Source organism: Semicossyphus pulcher, unplaced genomic scaffold (assembly GCF_022749685.1).
Source record: "Semicossyphus pulcher isolate SPU_LCO1_2020_fin unplaced genomic scaffold, fSemPul1.0.p SCAF_9, whole genome shotgun sequence".
Lineage (NCBI taxonomy): Eukaryota > Metazoa > Chordata > Actinopteri > Labriformes > Labridae > Semicossyphus > Semicossyphus pulcher.
Genome location: NW_027211770.1, coordinates 12,080,987 through 12,100,389, shown reverse-complemented (window position 1 = coordinate 12,100,389; position 19,403 = coordinate 12,080,987). Strand labels below are relative to the sequence as shown.

The 19,403-nt window shown below is 43.1% G+C and overlaps 1 protein-coding gene across 1 annotated transcript in view; it reads left to right on the top strand.

Annotated features, from left to right (window-relative positions):
- triob (trio Rho guanine nucleotide exchange factor b) overlaps window positions 1-19,403 on the top strand; it is an 89,086-nt gene that overhangs the window by 17,223 nt on the left and 52,460 nt on the right. The window contains exons 2-12 of the mRNA XM_069656934.1: window positions 1,364-1,438; window positions 2,298-2,412; window positions 5,918-6,110; window positions 7,158-7,262; window positions 7,436-7,906; window positions 8,920-9,042; window positions 13,603-13,794; window positions 15,089-15,220; window positions 16,228-16,458; window positions 17,489-17,611; window positions 18,286-18,477. Coding sequence (XP_069513035.1) covers window positions 1,364-1,438; window positions 2,298-2,412; window positions 5,918-6,110; window positions 7,158-7,262; window positions 7,436-7,906; window positions 8,920-9,042; window positions 13,603-13,794; window positions 15,089-15,220; window positions 16,228-16,458; window positions 17,489-17,611; window positions 18,286-18,477 — 1,952 coding nt within the window. The remainder of the gene's footprint in view (window positions 1-1,363; window positions 1,439-2,297; window positions 2,413-5,917; window positions 6,111-7,157; window positions 7,263-7,435; window positions 7,907-8,919; window positions 9,043-13,602; window positions 13,795-15,088; window positions 15,221-16,227; window positions 16,459-17,488; window positions 17,612-18,285; window positions 18,478-19,403) is intronic.

The following is a 19,403-nucleotide window of genomic DNA, read 5'->3' as shown; positions in this document are numbered from 1 at the left end:
ATAAAACAGATCAAATCTATAATTTATGCTTAGAACGTCAATCACATGTGTCTAATATGTAGTGTTTGTGCGTGTGTGTTAATGTGTGAGAGATGACTCACAGCTTCAACGAGGGCTATCTGATGACATCACCAGCTGAGTGCATCTGCAGAAGCACCTCCCTCCCCCTCCTCACCCTCTACCTCCTCACTCACATGCACTCGTACCCCCAGTGATCAATCAAAGCTGTCAATACAATCTGATGTGCGTGGCTCTCAGTTATAGATTATTGTGCTTTCCAGTGCTCACAGTGGTTCACTGTGCCGTCCAAACGACCATGTGTTTGAATATAATATGTAAAAGCCGTTTAACAGTCATCATCTGTTCAGCGGAGCATCTCAATCAGTTGTTTTCATGACTGACTGCTCTGACACACCAGAGAGATAAAAGTCAGTTGGTGTGAGTGTGTGTTTGTGAGTGTGTGTATGTGGATATTACCAGTGTGCCATCTGTTGAGGAGGCGAGGCAGAAGCGTTGACATTTGACGAACATACCATAACAGAGCAGTGAGACCTCCCTTACCTGATGCTACCAGGGTCAGCATTCAGGGCTGCAACAGTCTGACCCATAATGACACTAATATGTTCCTGCCTTTGATCCACTGTAAGCACACTAATTGATTTACCTGCTAAATGTTAGCTTAGTGTTTAAAGCTTAGCAGGGTGCTGTTGTCCAAGGTGTGTCTCCATGCTTGTAAAACCATGTTGCCTTTTATACAGCGTGTCTAAGAAAGTGAGTCTCCATGTTTAGGTCACCTGGATTAAAATAAGCAGTTTGCCGTGTCAGTTAAACTTTAAGTATTATTAACACAGACCAACTTAACCCATACTAATAAGATCACATGCTGCTGCCACATTGGTGTAAATATATGGAGTCCAATAAGGGTCAAAAAGAGAGTTAATGTTCACAAATCATTTCACAGCCCGCAGTTGTGCCCTGATTGGACAGTTTAGCTGCCTCTGATTGGATGTCAGTGGACACTGTGGCGGCGAGCTGATTGGCTGGTGAGCTGAGGCGTAAAGGAAGGGTCAGAGTTTGTGCTTGTAACTCTTAGCTTGTAATTTCAATATCTGTGAGCACAAAATATTTCTACATCTGCAAAACTTTTTTACAAATTATCCAACTTAAATGTGTGAGAATTGTTTTTTACACATTCACATGTTTAGATACTTGCATGCAATTTTTTTCACGTGCACACAAAACATGAAATACAACTACAGATGCTGATCATCTGCATGTGTCCATCTGTTTTGTATGTAAATATCAAAAGGTTTTTAATATGATCCTCCTGCCGTGCTGACCTCTCTGTTTTTCTGTGTTTCAGGGTTTCATCGCAATGAGGACATGAAGGCCATCGATGTGCTTCCCATCCTCAAGGAGAAAGTCGCCTTCCTCTCAGGTCAGAATCACACCATGTTGTTGAGGAGGACATGCATGTTTTTGCAGAGTGAATCAGTGAATCCAAGCATGATTGAAGAGGAGACTGGAGTGCTCTGGAAATATAAAGTCTGATATTTTTCAAATGTAGAAATCTATTTCAGAAGCAGCATTTATAAAGAACACTCAGGAATTAGGTCATCTTTTTTGAACAAGCTGATTCTGGCCTTGATCTAAGATAAGCTTATAAAAATTTCAAACTCATCCTCACTCACTTGTTTGGCGGAGCTTTTGTATTCCTATACTTCTGCAGAGACCTTGAATGGAGTGCGTCATACATATATTGTTGCATTTTCAGGCTCATGCAGGACAACTTTAAAAGACGAGACCTTAGTGTGGACTTTTGTTGAAAGTTTCAGCTTCTCTTTTGATGATTTATTCGGTTATAAAGTGCACTCACATATCTCTGAACTGTGTCTGACTCATCATACTGCTAACCCCAACATAACCCCAATTACTTTTAACCAAAGGGGCAGGGCTACAATTATAATCATGTATTTCTCCCTTCATTAATAATGAGTGTTGTTTGTTACTGCACTCTGACTGTAAGGCTATTGCTAGTGTCGTCATTGTGAGACTAATTTGCTCTCTGACGCTTCACTTTGACTCAGTATAGTCATGACTAACTGCAGACATATTCACAGATGGTACCCACACAGACTAGCTGCTGGCATCAGTGAACTGCTGCATGTATTTAACATCTCTTTTGTTATTTAGTCAACATGAATTGTCCTTTAAAGTTTCAGTTTGTTGAGCTAGCTTTGATAGACTGTACGAGCTTTGATTTAATGACCTTTTTGTCATCTGGTTTCTACCTAAAGGTGGCCGAGACAGACGCGGAGGTCCCGTCCTCACCTTCCCAGCACGGAGCAACCATGACAGAATACGACCTGAAGACCTGCGCAGACTCATAGCCTACCTGGCTACTATTCCCAGGTAGGCAATGTACTTACTAGAGCCCTTTCCCACTGGTCAACAAACCCACTAACTCCCGAATTTTTTTGCTTAATGTGAAAGGCTACAATCGGCATTCAGACCCGGGTCAAAGGACTCTGCAGTAGACCCGGGTAATTATCGCCTCAGCTCCGATCGGCAATAAAAACCCGGGCGGCACGGTTGTGCAGTGGTTAGCGTTGTTGCCTCACAGCTATAAGGTTCCTGATTTGAATCCCATTTCCGATGTAGTGGGCCTTTCTGTGTGGAGTTTGCATGTTCTCCCTGTGCATGCATGGGTTCCCTCCGGGTACTCCGGCTTCCTCCCACGGTCCAAAGACATGCTCGTTAGGTTCATTGGTGACTCTAAATTGCCCGTGGGTGTGAATAACAAAGGTTGTTTGTCTCTGTCGCTGCTTTCCCACTGGTCAAAAAATTCCACTAACACTCGGCTTTCTTGCTTAGTGGGAAACATTACAATCAGCGTTCAGACCCGAGTCAAATGACTCTGCAGTAGACCCGGGTAATATCGCCTTGGCTCCGATCGGCATTGATGGGAACACAAAACCTGTGTTGACACACTAATCTCCACCCCCTTTCCGGCGCGATGCTATTCTCCGTCGGTAACTTCTGTGACTTCTTGTCATCTCAGCTACAAATCCTGCTCAGACATCGTGCCATTTGTCAACGGCAAGTTTGATAAAGAGACTGACTGAGTAATAGATACAATAAAGACCTAACCACCGTAACATCTTCACTGTTTACTAACCCTGTCTCCGGCACATTAGTGATGTCAGACGGCAAGAGACCGCAAGGAGTATTCTCCACTGGCAATGGGAAAAGAGACAATCTGCATTTCAGTGGAAGACTCAAACTTTGTCAAACTGTGAACAGGCACATGCACTGACTTATAGACCCCATTCTGATCCTGGGTTAATTTGAACCATACTCCTGCTCCTACACACCTCTCATCACTTCACTTGTGTCAGACTTTCCCACCTTGCTTGGATTTAAAAAGGGTGAAGCATAACCTGAGGCTACAGAGAGCTGGGATGGTTTTATTTTGGATTCTCTGTGAAGATTCAACCCCTCCCTTCTTCGTTTCCCCCCTCTCATTTCCTCTGAACTTTCAGGAAAAGCTTCTACTCCTTTATGTGGGTTACCGCTGTTTAGTAACTCTCACCTCTCTCGCTCTGCTATTGATAGTTGGAGTGCGGTGTTCACTGCCACTTCTTTCGTATGGACCAAAGTCTTAAAAGTGCTGCAGGAAGCGTGTATGCACAGGATGTAGAGCTGCACACACTCTGTAGTTCTGTGCATGCTGATGTTCAAGTAAGGAAGCACCTTTCCTTCACATTTTTACACTCAGCTCCAGGCGCTTCTGTTTGCAGTCGGTTGTGATTAGCTCGGAGAGAAGCTTGCCCTCCTCTTTTCTGCTGCTTCTGATCTCTCCTGTGCTGCCTTTTCCAGATCGACTGCTTTTAAGTCTTTTTTTCTTCTCTGTAGAGTGTGGAGATTTGTCTTCAGGCGAGGGGCGGTCCGGATCAGTTACTGCACAAATTGGGTCCAGGTTTCTTCAGTGCTCCCCGAGGGTGTTCTGGGACATCCGGCGCAGAATCGAAAATACTCAACATCTGTGTAGATTCAAGTCAGCAGCAGTCAGTCTGATGCTTTGCATAGATACATAGTTTGCAAGGCTGTATTAAAGCTGGTAAACTAACAACTAATCAGATGACAACCCCTTGAATTCAATGTATTTCACTTCTTTTTAGAGGTGCATACAAACTGAACAAAAAGGGGTCAGATGAAAACTTTATAATGCAGCTGAATAGTTGCAAGGACTTTAGTGGTTTCCTGTTCTGAATGGACACCAAGACATGTGTAGATGTATGTAAAAAGTAGCAGACAAAAGCACAAATATTAAGTGCATTCTAAGCTAAAAGTTCTATTGAAAAGTATTAGTTGTCTTAATATCAAAGTTCTCAGTTTCGTTCTATTTGGTGGCAACTTATGGCGATTAAAGGCAATTGTGGAAGCATACGTCCCAGATAACCAGACACCTACGGTTGGATCCCTTTGTCACGGTTGTAACTCTTGATTTTCCTCACTGACGGTCGCTTTCCTTTTTAGACTGTTTGCCTTCATCTGAGCGTCCAATTTGTTTCTTGTTCTTTGGATTTTCACTTATTTTTGAAGTTGTATCTGTAGTCATCCATCTTTTCTTTGTTTGTTCAGCCATAGTAGATTACTGTTTACTCGCAACACTTGCAGAGACCGGAAAAGCAGCCGCTTAGCTCCGCCTACCCTCTCTGGCAGACCAACCACTGCTGGGTGATGGAAAACGCGTCACTAACTGGGCGCTGCTTGTGATTTTTTTCCCACAAAAGTCGCACCAGACACCCAGTCTGTAATACTGCAAATGCAAAGGCTTTCATCAGTGGGCCATAGTCTCATTCACCATTGTGTTACCTCATTCGGAGACAGACAGTGACTCAACAGACATTTATTTAAGATTATATCTTTGAGCTAAACCACACGCATTAAGTCAGATGGATTTATTTCCATGTCTAATAATAAAAAAGCATTAAAATCTTATTAAAGATCTGTTGTCGTGCATTTCTCTTAAAATATTATTGGTGTAGCAGTAGCTCTGTATCTGGGCATCCTGGCTACAATTTGGACTCTCAGGCTTCCAAAAGTCTGAACTCTTTAGGAACTGGGTTAAAAAAAGTTCAGCTATAGCGAGGAAAAAATGTCCGTCAGAGGTAACCAGCCATCGTGTCACTAACTCAGAAGGAGGTCGGTATCTTCTCCTCCGCTCCATTCCTCCTTTTCCTGTCTAAATATTTCTTCTGTCTTTGTTACATCTGCCTCTACCTCCCCCCACCCTCACTCTCTCTCTCCCTCTCCTCTCTCTCTCTCCTCTCCGCTCTGTTTTTCTCTACCCATTTGGCTGCGGATCTGTTTTCAGAGAGTGAGGTCAGAGTGAGTTAGAGCAGCGGGGCCTGTGTCTGTTTCTGTCTCCTAGCTAGACACGTTCAGATTAAAGCCTTTAACACTGAGAAACAACCTTTTATGGACTCACACAGCAGCAGGACTCCTGGTAAGCGGCAGTGGAAATTTTAACGGTTGAATGTTTTAACTGATTTTTTTCCCCCCCGCCACAGATGCTCTGGAAGTTTGCATGGGAGCTTTTGACTTTAAATCTTTGTGGCATCGTTGCAGCTAAAAAGGATCCTTTACAAAATTTACAATAGAGTCTTTTTTTAGTGTGTTTCTTGGTTTATGGTGTCTCTATTTCTGTTGCACGGGCAGCAACAATAAGGTGACTCAGTAGTTTCACATTCAGCTCATTCTCATACCCATCACATTTTGCTGCTTGTTGTCACTTGTTTATAATCTCCTCTAAGCTTCCTGAATGCTTCCACGTTAGCTTCACAAAATACTTTGAAGCTAATATCTTTTTAATCGTAGAATTTGACCCCTTTTTCCTTCGTGTGTTCTGCAGTGAGGAGGTGGCCCGACATGGCTTCACAGTCATCGTGGACATGCGTGGTTCTAAGTGGGACAGCATCAAGCCTCTGCTGAAGATCCTTCAGGAGTCTTTTCCTTCGTGTATCCACGTCGCGCTCATCATCAAGCCGGACAACTTCTGGCAGAAGCAAAGGACCAACTTCGGCAGCTCCAAGTTTGAATTCGAGGTGGGGGACACTTTAAATACTTTTACTACTTCTAATACTTCTAATTTAACCTTTTTTTGCTTTGGTTTTGTTGTACATGAACTAGTAATGTTGTGGAGATTTGATTAATGCTCATTACATTAATATAAGGTTTGTTGAAAGCTTTTAGATCTCTCATTAGATTAGCATCAGTCCTAATCTATCAGCTCTAGTTTGACTGCTGCTCGGTGACAGTGGCTCTGCTCCGTCCCGTGTGGGCATGTGGTGCTGGTATATTTAGTCCTGACCCAGTTACTATGGAAACTGCATATATAGGACATGGCGAAGCATCTCATCCCAACAGCAGAGAGTTGTGTTTGGACAAGCCACTTGTTGTTTTTTTCACGATGTCAAACATGCAGTGAATGTGACCAGGACAAAATGACATGATAAGCTCTCTTATTTGAGTCCGAAGATTTTTTCCTCTATTTCTTTTAGAGTTTTACAACTTCTGCTCATTATCCAGCAGAGCAAGATGATGCTTTTATAGCAGGGTGACACCTCCACCTACAACTCCTCTAAGTGTGTCTCTCGTAGGTTGAAAGATGGTAAAAAAAAATCTCAAGTTTTTATAGCATCTTTATCGGAGAGCACACACAAGCAGACTCCGGCCCTGAATCCGACTGTTTATTTAGCCTTTTATTGTGTTTACCTTGCTCCAGTGAACCTCTTCAGTTTCTGTTTAGGCTTCCTATGAGTTTATATCGGAGTATTTCCATCTTATGAATGATAACACGACTGCTGCTTAAAATGCCTGGAATGTTTTTCTTCTTTGGGGTCGCTCCACTTTTCTAAACAGAAGACGTGTGGAGCCTCTGACTCGGCACATTCTTCTCGTAATCTGGGTGTAACAGCGGGAAATATTTTGACAGGTTAACGTTTGATTACTTTGGGATATTGAGACGATGATGATTGTGATGCTGATTAAATTTTGGTGGTCTGTCGCTCTCTTTTCTTTCCTCTCAATCCTTTGCTTTCATTCATCCTCCTTTTTCTCATTTCAATTGTCCCACATACGACCCGCACCAGACGGTGATGGTCTCCTTAGAGGGTTTATCCAAGATTGTGGACCCATCCCAGCTGACAGCTGACTTTGAGGGCAGCTTAGAGTACAACCATGATGACTGGATTGAGGTTTGGACACTTTACTTTCTTCTTCTCTTTGAAAGTTGCACAAAAAAAACAGCTCTGCTCCTCTCAGCAGGACGACATTAATAATTCTTATCATCTGCCAATATTTAATTAACTGAAACTCAGTAGTTTTCTTTATTCTGGAAAATGTAGGTCATTTTTATCTTGTATTTCAGGTGCGGCTGTCTTTTGAGACCTTTGCCAGCGACGCAGCGCGGGCTCTTGCTCGCCTCGAGGAGCTCCAGGACACCTTGTCCCAGCGTGATCTCCCGCGGGACCTGGAGGGAGCTCGGAGGCTCATGGAGGAACACGCTGGGCTGAAGAAAAGGGCTACTAAGGCATCCGTAGAGGAGCTGGATGTGCAGGGACGCAGGCTGCTACAAAGGCTACAGGCACAAACCGCAGGAGGTGGAGGTGGCAGTGAAGGCGGGTACCTTAACCGCACCGGTGGAGCTAGTGGAGATTCCAACGACCATCATCACGGCTTCCACACGCACGCGGACGCACACAACCTGGGAGCTAAAGTGACGGGTCTGTTGGATAAGCTGCACGGGACGCGCCAAAATCTGCAACAGCTGTGGCACATGAGGAAGCTGAAGCTGGACCAGTGTTTCCAGCTGCGCCTGTTCGAACAGGACGCGGAGAAGGTCAGAGGGATTTTGTATTCTGTTCCTTTCTTCAGTCCACATTCACACGAGCGCTGAAACCATTGGCGCTTCGACTCTACTCTTAACGTGCAGCAATGTGCAGCTAATTTCTTTAAACATACAGATATTTCATGCCTCACAGGAGCTAATCTTATGTATTAGCATGCATGTGTGTGAGTCTTAGCCGGGTATTTGGAAACGTTACATTAATCCAGACATATAAGTCCTCAGATCAACTTTCATCCCCATGTAGGCCAGATTAGTGAGGCAGTGTATGTTTAGTAGCTGCATTGATTGACTGAAACTTCTGGCCAGTGTTGGTAGAATGTACAATCACGTATTATTTGAGCTTTGTGTTTGTGTGCACCAATGACTGTATATATAGATGGATGGCGCGTCTACATCTGCCCTCATTGTACGAAACCGAAGCCAAATTAGTCCCCGCGATAGGCGCTGCTGTCTTGCAATGGTGACATCATTTGGATCCAGAGCTGCGCAGTCGAGATCGGCGGGCAGATCGCCGTAGCCACATCCGGGAGCTGTCATGTCGTCCATCTTTTTATACAGTCTATGGCGTGCACGTAGACAGATAGTTACAGTATGCCTGTTTGTGTGTCCCTGTATGTCGTCAGTATTTCAGGAGAGTGCAATGTTGCGTGTCTGGAGCTGGATAATGTAGCGATATGAACCGTTTAGAGCTGGAGGCAAATGCAGAGGTATGGAAAGTGTCAGTACTGTAATTAGACACACATTTTCCATACATGTAGAGAGGATCATAGAAATAAAGCAGAACATGTTTGCCTGTAAAAGTCAGTGCAGTGATGAATGATGAAAGGTGTTAATTACAAACAAGAAACAACAGCCTCTCTCTTATTTTCGCTGCTGCTGCTGCTGCTGCTGCTGCTGCTGCTGCTGCTGCTGCTGCGATTAAACAGGAGATGGAAAGACCCTTTTCATTTGTAGAGCATCTCGTAACGCTAACTGCATTTTCTCTCCCTCTCTTCCGGGTGTAGATGTTCGACTGGATCATGCACAACAAGGGCCTATTTCTCACCAGTTACACAGAGATCGGAGGGAACCACCAGCACGCCGTCGAGCTGCAGACCCAGCACAACCACTTTGCTATGAACTGCATGGTAAGACCATGTCTTTGTCTCTGTCCTGCACCCACACACACACACATGCACGGGAACACGCTCACACACAGGCGATGCAGTCACAAGCTATCATCATTACTGTCATTCACAGTAACAAGCCAAGGCCTCCAACCCCTGTTAAACCGCCACACACTCACAAACAAACACACACCTCTTCTCGCAAAGCCCTTATCCAAACCCTCCTCTTGTTTTGCTGTGACTCGCTCCTGCCACACTCCCTCTCATATTATTCAGCTGTTTTCCACTCTGCCTCCACTCCCCACACACCCTCCCCACCCCTCAGTGTCATGTCTTGTCACAGTGCTGTTCCCATAATTGACCCATATTGCCTCGCTGCCCCTCCCAAAGCCGTGTGCTGCCCTCTGCTGCTCTGCTGCACCACCCTCCCTGCCCTGCCGTACCTTACTGTAGTGTGTGGAGCTCTGCTGCTGACTTCTAATAGCTGTGGACATTATTCTGTATCGACTCTGTGGACTCACTAGCTCTGCTCTGCTAGTTCCTTTAACCCCTCGTGGTCTTTCTGCTCCCTGAAAACACACATGATCTATCCCAATCCCATAACTCTAATGTGGACAAAAACAACCCAACCCTTTCAAGGAAAACGTGATAAATAACACATAATTTCACTTCCACCATCACACAGCAGCTATTGTTATTGTGACTAAAGTGTACCCAAAGGGAGAGCAGGGGCAATGGCCTGAATCCGCCCACTCCCAGTGTCACAAATCCCCAGTGTTAGAAACCGTGTGCACAGAGTGGTCTCAACACGGGGGCCCAGGGGCGGCTTCAGTGACGGTTCACAGCCAGTTGTGTCAACACCGCGGGTAGAGATGAACCAATAACCCCTGAGACAACAGAGGTAGAAGAGACAGATGGAGCTGCAGTATAAACTCACACATATATTCACAGTATGCTGCACATGAACACACAAACACAGTGTGGTATACGCAGAGTGGCCACCGCCCCCTCCACCTATTCTTCCACAGGAAGCAGCGTTTCCCCTTCCTGTTGCCTGCATGGCTGAGTGGAAATACACAGTGTCAGGGTGTGTGTGTGTGTCTATGTGCGTCCATGTAGAGACACTGCCTTGTTTCCAAGATGTAAAGAAGAGCAAAAACATAGTGAAACAACACAATTACCTCCACCTTTGGCATGTGTACTTCATGTGCCGTCTTCAGTTAAGCAGATCTCTCTGTCGTAGCCTACAGTTTTTGCGTCTTTTAACCTTTATTGCTTTCTCAATGCTGTTACGTCTCTTTTGTTTTTTTCTGTCTGTAAACGGACAAACAAAATTTACCGGACTTCTTTTGGCAGATTGATATGATTACAGTTAGTCCTCCAGATTCTGTGATTAGAGCCGCATCCCTAGCAACGGTCTGTTCTTCATAGCAACGGTCTGCTATCGAGAAATAGCAGACCTCGGAATGCCGCAATTAACCAATCAGAATCAAGTATTTAACACAGCCGTGTAAAATGTAAGGGATAATGTATAGTGAACGGGTTGTTATCGCAGAATGGAACCCCGACTGGGTGAGAAGGACCTCAAAGTGAAGCGGAGACCTGTGCGTTGATTAACCAATCAGAATTAAGTATTTAACACAGCCGTTTAATAAGTATACATAAGGGATTGTTTTGGTCTTCATTAGAATTAATAGTAACATACATGTTATTACTAATGTGAGATATATTACAATGCAACTACCTACCAACTTCTCCAACTGATACATGAAATAGTATACAATCGTTAATTTTAAATGAACAATTTGACACATTCATTATCATTCATTCAGTGTTGTAAATGCAGTAGAAGTACGACAGAGTCAGAAATGTGTAGAGGAGTTTAAATCAGTTGCAGAATGTTTCTGCTGCAGTGAAACCTCTGATCTCAGCTTGACAACTTCTCCTTCCCTAAAAGACGCTGATATATGAGCTGCACTGAGCCAGTTGGTGAAAACCACAGCCAGCAATTTGTTTTTATATTTTAAATTGTGCACAATTTCATGTGAAAAACACAAGTAAAGCTAAGAATTTAACGAGCTTAAAGCCTTTCATATCCACACAGCAAAGAATGTGGCAGTCTGCTAACTCTTGATTTTGGCCTTTGTTGATCATCAAAATGTTGTGCCTTTAATAAATTTCAGTTTCAACTCACAGTGATTCACACATCTAGTTAAGGTCAGGTTAATGGAGAGCTTCTTATTAGCTCCATAAACCATAAATCATCCTCTCATAGGTTGTTAGTAGCAAATGCATCAGGCAGCAAATACAGAGTGATGTGGTTACAGCTCTGGTCTCTCCATTGTCCCTTTGCAAGACAGGAAGTTTGTGAAGTTCCTCTGCTGTGGACGCTTGTTTATCTTGTTCTGTTGTTCATTCACAAAGCAAATACTACTGTGGCCTTACTTGTTGTCCTTGATTGATTTCTGGGTCAACGGAGCTGTCCTCCTTTTGCTCCACTCTCTCTTTCTGTCTCTCTCTCTCTCTGTTTCTCTTCCCCTTTTGCCCTCATCAGGTTTGAATTAGGAATACCTTGTCCCTATCTCTACCCATCCCCTCCCCCTTTCTGCCCGTCAGTTTTGGATTAAGACTTTACCACCCAGTGTGTTCGAGCTCTCCATCCCCTCTTATTTAACGTCCTGCAGATGGCTCAAACCCCTTCAGGCTTATTGGTTGTGACGGGGTGTGTGCTCTCCTTTAGGTCTCTTTGTGCGCATACAAAAAAATCATCACATTTTCCTGCTGTTTAATACCACATTAGATCTCTAAAAGCTTGGAGATATTATATATGTATAGTTATATTTTGTAAGAGTCTTTGTGGTATTTATAATGGGATTACTGTAGCTTTCCTGTGTACCGCTGTTTCTTTTGTGTATCACAGTTTACCTACTGCTGTGTTAGAGAGCAGTTGGACTCCCTTAACTCTCCTTGTAAGCCATATTTCTGAGCACACAACTGTCTCTATTATCCTTGGGTCAATATCCAACTTAATCTAGTGCTTTTAAAGCCCCAGTGTCAAGCTTTTTCTGGATTTTTGGACAGTGGGGGATGTCGCTGATTTTAAAAATTGGAAAAAAAACTCCAAGTAAAAGAAAAGCAACAGAAAACCATGTTTAAACTCGTATTAAGATAAAAAAATACCACCAGAAAACATTGTGAACCCTTAGAGGTTAAAAAAAAGCACCAATCCAGTGTCTGCATCTTTCATGAAAATCCATAATTTGTGTTCCTTGAATCAGTTCTCCCAAGACCCCGCTCCTGTCGGAGGTTGTAGCTACTGTTCGGTTCATCCTTTCTCCCTGTAGCAATTGAGAGAAGCGAACTAAGAGCCATAATAGGCTCCAGGAGCAGTAATTGAATAGAATAATAACAGGCTGTTAACACAGTTGTTAATTAGCGTTTGCTGATCCGTGCCTATCTACACAAAACAGCTTGGGGCCCATATATTAAAAAAGACTGAACGATTAAAAGCCGAACAGGGTTCTGTCCATTATTCACATGAGGTATGTCTCCCAAGTGAATCGCTCTTTCATGTCCACCAGGTTGAGTGTGCGCATGTGGTAAGGAGAGGGATAACATAAGAGCAGGGTGCATGTACTGCCTCTCTTACTCACTGTGCATGCTAATGTTATTATGGCTGCTATATTTCAAAAACACAGTTTGATTGCTTTTCCAATCTTGGCTGTTTGATGAAATAGCAGCAGTTTCACGCATCATGGCACCCGTGATTAAACCAAAACAACACTTTTACTGACTGTTAGTTTGACACAGCAACATGACGCAGCAAAAACATTGTTTATATGAGTCAGTGATGCTTCAGGTCAGCTGGCCTTTAGATTAAAACCAGCTTGGACTTGTAACAACTTTGTTACCAAATATTAGTCCCCACTTTGTCTGCCTGTCTGTCTGCAGTCTGTCTGTCTCTTTAAAGCTCCTGTGAGGAGTTTTTTGCTGGTTATGAAACAGAAATTAATTCAGATTATTCTATACGAGTTATTTTTAAGGCCTGAAACAGCTGGCGGGGGGTAGGTTGTCAGACGAAGCGATTAACTGCACGCTGCCTTTGTTTACATTTTCCAAGGCAAACATTTAAAGTGAGTGATACATATAAGATTTTATGCTGAAAACCACCACTTAAACATGTACAGGACAAAATCAGCAGAGAGATGAGAGGTACGGCTTTGTCCACAGGGGGCGCCAAAATCAACACAAACAGAAAGTTCCTCACAGGAGCTTTAGAGGAACCTGTTAAGGAAAATTAAACATGATTTATTGGATTAAACCCATTTTTATCTTGCTGTATGTTTTTTAAAGAGTATTTTCGACCTTTTATTAAATATATTATTGATAGCGAGGACAGTGGATAGTGTTGTGAACAGGGGAAGAGAGAATTGGGGATGACACGCAGGGAGTCGAACCGTCCGCATCGAGGACTGCAGCCTCTGCACATTGGCCGCTGATTTACCCGCTGAGCTCACCCGACACCCTCAGTATGTACTTTAATCTGTGCCATCTCGCTTCTCTGTCTCTCCTCAAACACAGAACGTGTATGTGAACATCAATCGGATCATGTCGGTGGGGAACCGGCTCCTGGAGTCAGGCCACTACGCCTCGCAGCAGATCCAGCAGATCTCAGGTCAGCTGGAGCAGGAGTGGAAGGCCTTCGCTGCGGCACTGGACGAACGCAGCACGCTGCTGGAGATGTCTGCCAGCTTCCACCAGAAAGCAGACCAGGTACTGACACGCAGCACGGATAGACACACACAATGAACATGCATGTTGATCATTTGTGCCCTCCTGGACAGTTAACTGTTATAATTGTATATAATTTAAACTGAATTTACAAGCACAAGGGGTGCTTTATTCCTTATAGTCCCTGAAATACCATTTAAATGATCGATACTGCTTTCCACTGTTTTGCTTATGGTTGCACTAACAGCGCATTACTTAGCTGTTGACACCTTTTGTTTGCTGAGTGGCCTCTTTTCCTTACAGTACTAAATGCTCATGAATTCTCTGATATTTACTTGGTTTATTTGTTATTTTATTTTGCAGCATAGCAGACTGAATATTCTGTGTTTTATGTTAAGTTTATGGAAAATAGATTTCTACTCTTGCTCACAGAGATTTTTTCAGTCAAAACCGAGAATCAGGCACCAGAGAAATACATGTCTTCCTCTTCCCATAACACAATAATAACTCAGTCTTTATCAAAGCTCCCTGTCCGCTCTGCTGTGTCTTTTCTCCGTGTTGAACTTTCCCTCATCTTTACTTCAACCTCTCTCTTTCTCTATCCCCGTCAGCGCTCTTGTTTCCAACTATAACAGTTTGGATGCCAGATCTTTATGTAGAGCTACTTTAGCTGGCTATCACAAGCTGTTCTTCTGCAGAGTCATTGTTTTTCTTTGTTTTTGTTGGCTCTTGTTGAGAGGGTTCAATAGGGAGAAAAACTCTGTCAGTCTTCATACATACCAATACCAGTAGCCCATGTTAGTAATAACATGTGCAGCACTATTATGCAATTTTTGTGGCTTATGTACCACAAAGACCCTGCACATTGTTGATACAGAAACTGGACATTACAAAAGAAAAAATACAACTACAAAACTTTTATAATTCAACTAAATAGCAAAGTTGTTCTGGTGTTATAAAGTGTAACTAATGTTTGGATATTGAAGAGCCATCATACATTCACAATGGTTACTGCATTTTATCTATGAATTAGTGTATGTTATTATGTACTGTAGTATGCTACAGATGCCTTTAATGGTACAACAACAGTTTGATAGTGACGGATAAAGTGCTAAATTTATTTTAAAAACCTTTAACAGGAATTTGGTTTGAGTGGTCGTCCACATCTCGCTACAATATATGCAATTGTGCATTCAGACAGAACACTGTTAGTTAATGTATATGCTTTAGTGGTTGAGTCTTTATAAAATATTCTGCATATATATGTACGGTATATGTAGGTTTGGTCTGTAGGGTCTGTGTTATGTAATGTTTGTGTTGTCTGTTCTCTCTGCAGTACATGAGTAAAGTGGAGCCTTGGTGTAAAGCATGTGGTGAAGGAGAGCTGCCCTCTGAGCTCCAGGATCTGGAAGACACGATCCACCATCACCAGGGATTATATGAGCACATCACCACCGCATACTCTGAGGTCCGTTCACAAACACACGGATGCATGTACACATTGATTAGCATACAAAAGACAAAGACACATCCTGCACAACATAAAGACTGATAATCAACCAAATTATGTATTCAAAAGACACAAACATTGATACAATAGACTACAACTCTACAAGACAAGCTGGGTCAATTATAAATGAAAGGTTGAACCAAATGACCAACTTGTGAAAAAAGTTCATAAGTTGATGTCCCTGCGTTTACTTGTTTTATTTCACATTTGCCTGATTGAGTTAAAGGACCAGTTCACCGATTTTCAACCTCAGTCCTATCGTGCTATTATGAGGAGCTAATGCCATTATGGTAGAAAAAATGCAATTTGGCTCTGTTTCTTTGGAGGACACGATCCGCTTCTCCAATTGGCCCTGGAAAACCTCCGCCAGACTACATATCTATGCGTCATCTGGTGGAGGCCAGGGAGCTTGCTAAACTACACTTCCTCAATCTAGGACGCCCGCCTCTGATGTCATGTCTTGTTCAAAATCGTCAGGTGTGAAATGTAGACTGCAGACCTGAAGATTTTATAGATGAGCCACCGGTATATCCTCGTCGTATTTCAGATTCTGTACCGCTCTGAGCCAGTGCCTGCAGCGAAACAGTAGTATTTCACTCCAGCGTCTCTCACTTGGCCGTTCCTGTTGTAGGAATGTAGAATGGGTGAAACCACAAGCTGTTTGTACAACTTTCTCCACAGCTATGGCGCCAATTTCAAGTATTATTGATTCTATCGATTACAGAGAACACCAGCTTTGACTGACAGTGCACGGGGCAAATTGCTCTTTTAAGTTGAGGGTTTTTTGAAGAAGAATATTGGTTTCCATTGGTTCATTTGTTTGTTAGCAACATCATCAATGCGTTAAACTTAATTTTTGTTAAATAAGCAATTTGGCAACTGAGACTTGAGTCTTCTCCTAACTTTCAGCTTGGATACGTGATGATATTTTTCTTATTTGTTAAACTGTATGTCACCTTTTACAGGTAAGCCAGGATGGGAAGTCTCTTTTGGACAAACTGCAGCGACCTCTGACCCCAGGAAGTGCTGATTCATTGATGGCATCGGCCAACTACTCCAAGGCCGTGCACCACGTCCTGGACATCATCCACGAGGTGCTGCATCACCAGAGGCAGCTGGAAAACATCTGGCAGCATCGCAAAGTGCGCCTGCACCAGCGGCTGCAGCTGTGTGTCTTTCAGCAGGACGTGCAGCAAGTAAGGGACACAAACACGCTCACAAAGAAAAGCCAGACTACAAGGAGACCTGCAGCTGTGTGGGCTTCTGCAGGATTTGACTTGCACACATGAGCAGACATGCACACTCACACATGCATATACAAATATAGTGGAGACTATAGTGGAAACTGAAGAAATGTAGAGGCCAATTTTTAAATGGCTATAAAAGTCCAGATTTGTCGTTTTTTGTACTGGATAGCAGAGGGTGTGATATTAAGATACAGTATAATCAGTACCAGCTTCTTCAAAGCACTTTTACACTTCCTCCTGGGTCTTCAGAGTTAGAGCTTCTATCCCTCTGTGTCTGTCTGGTTGGCAGAGCCCTTAGATCAAAACTACTGAGCTGGTGTAAAGTGTCGTCTCTGCATTTCTACCCTTTGGGCATGAACTCTCCCTCTCTGCCTCCCTCCTCCCTCCCTCTCTCTCTCCCTGCCTTGCTCTGCCTCTCCCCTCTTCCATCCTCTCTTTCATCACCCTTTTCTCTTGGTAGTGGTTTCCATGGTGACGCAATTTACTGTCACATAAAGTGTCGGGGGGCATTGTGCACATGTTCATATGTGTTTACCCCATCAAAATATCCCCTGAAAACATCATGCAAATCCTTTTCATTACCCCGCATAGAAACAGATGAAGTACAGCCATCTGGTTAAAAGATAATAAGGTAATTATGTACAAAGATTTATAGCTAATCTCATACACAGTGGAAATGTTGACACATAGCACTGCTCTGGATTTCCTATTAGGCAAAAGCTAATTGTCCACACTCGTGTAATTTAAACATGACGGAGTGCAGATGGAGGGAAAGAGTAAAGAAAGAGGGGAAGAGCAGAGGGAGAGAGAAAGACGGAGGGGCGAGGGAGAAGAAGATGACATTAATAAACTACTGTGACACTAATGTGATCTGAGCACAGCCTTTTGAGCGGATAGCACCCCCTACTGCTTGAAAATATGTACTACACACCCTGTGTCGTCCGTCGTTTTTTAACTGTTTTTGTGTGTTTGTTTAAAGGTGCTGGACTGGATAGAAAACCACGGCGAGGCCTTTCTCAGTAAACACACAGGGGTTGGGAAGTCTTTGCACAGAGCCAGGGCTCTGCAGAAGAGGCATGAAGACTTTGAAGAGGTTGCACAGGTGAGTTTAAAAGCACATGGGGAAAAAAAAAGAGCTAAAGAAAGCTGATTGTCATCTTATCTCACGCTTTTTTGTCCAGGCTTTAAAAAAGCAACAAAACAGGCAGGAAACTTGCAGACGTTGGTAAAAGATATGTATTTTTTTGTGTAGAAAAATCCCCTGCTAGTTGTGATGGACCCTTAAAAGAGACAAAATAGGTGACTGTCAAAATTTTATGAAAAAAGTTGTTTATTTTCACAATAAGGCTAGTTTGTTGTTTCTGTGATATGTGTTAGCGGTTTTGGGTGCTTTTATTTTGAAGTCAGGTTTTCGCGTACCTGCCACCAAACCGGAAATATATGGTGATGGAAATACTTATCGAAGATCATCCTCATCATCCTCTGGTGAACTATTTTAGCAACTGGCTTTTACGGTGTGTTTGTGGAATTACTGCAGGGTTTAACAGAAAAATAGGTTTCACAAACCATCAGTCAGAGTGTGATCATTGCCCTAGCTGGGGCTGCTACTCTAGTTACTTTCTATGGTGTAAACTATAATCAAATAATATGTAAAGTAAAGTCATATTTCAGGGGAAAGATACTTCCTCCATGCCTCCATAAAGCTTACAAGATTTCAGTACAAACAGCAGTTTTCCCTGCCAGTCAAGTGTATGAGATACCTTACTCTCATTTCAGAACACCTACACCAATGCTGACAAGTTGCTGGAGGCAGCAGAGCAGCTGGCACAGACCGGAGAGTGCGACCCAGAGGAAATATACCAGGCTGCCCACCAGCTAGAAGATCGCATCCAGGACTTTGTGCGGCGTGTGGAGCAGCGCAAAGTCCTGCTGGACATGTCTGTCGCCTTTCACACACACGTCAAAGAGGTGTGTGTTCTCTCTCCTTTTCTCTCGCCAGCTCTAGTAAGACCTATTCACCACGTTGATGTTGCTCCTCTGTATTGCCTAAAGCCTAATTCCATGCTTCTAATGCTGTATGAAGACAGGAGCTGAAAAAGGAAGAGTGGTATTGATTTATAGATCGGACTCATGCTTTTAATCATATGTCATAATGACAGTAAAAAGCTCTTTCACATCCTTGTTTACCATCAACAATTGATACATTAATTATTTTATTTCATGGCACAAGGATGGAGAGTTGCTCTATAGTTGTTAGGCTTGGTAATTAGCAATGACAATATCAATGTAAGGGCTGTTTTCTTTACAACGCAGGCTGTTATTACTGTGAAATTAATACATAATTAATGAGAAAGCAACCCGGGGACAGAAAAGTCAACGTGGTTGCACAATCCTTAGATAATTAGACATTTAAAATCTGAATCAAATCATCACATAAGGATCCACTACTATCTTCCATGTGAGGAGTCACAGTCATGTCCACATGACTGGATATGTTAATTACTGGAGGGCAACTTAGAGGAAAAATACATTTTTATTTTAAATTTTAATACTACCAAGAGTGAGAATTAATGCTTTCACAGCGAGAGGTGTGTGCGTTCTAGTGTGTTCATTTTCATGCTCCTGAATAATGGTCCTGCCAGTCACTATGTTCTCCCTGTGCAAACATCTGTGCTGTCTTTTCCATCTGCAGTGCACTCGTGTTTACACAAGTTAAAGACAATCTGGCTCAGCCTGCCTTCTCCCGCAATGACAACCATGCCTTTAATTTTCCTTGTTGTTATTTATATTGTTACTTTAAATAAAAAAGTACACATAACCCGATAGGAATCTGCCGTGTGCGGTGCTAGTGGCTGCAGCAAGGCCCTTAATTACTCTCACTCTGTTATGTTGAT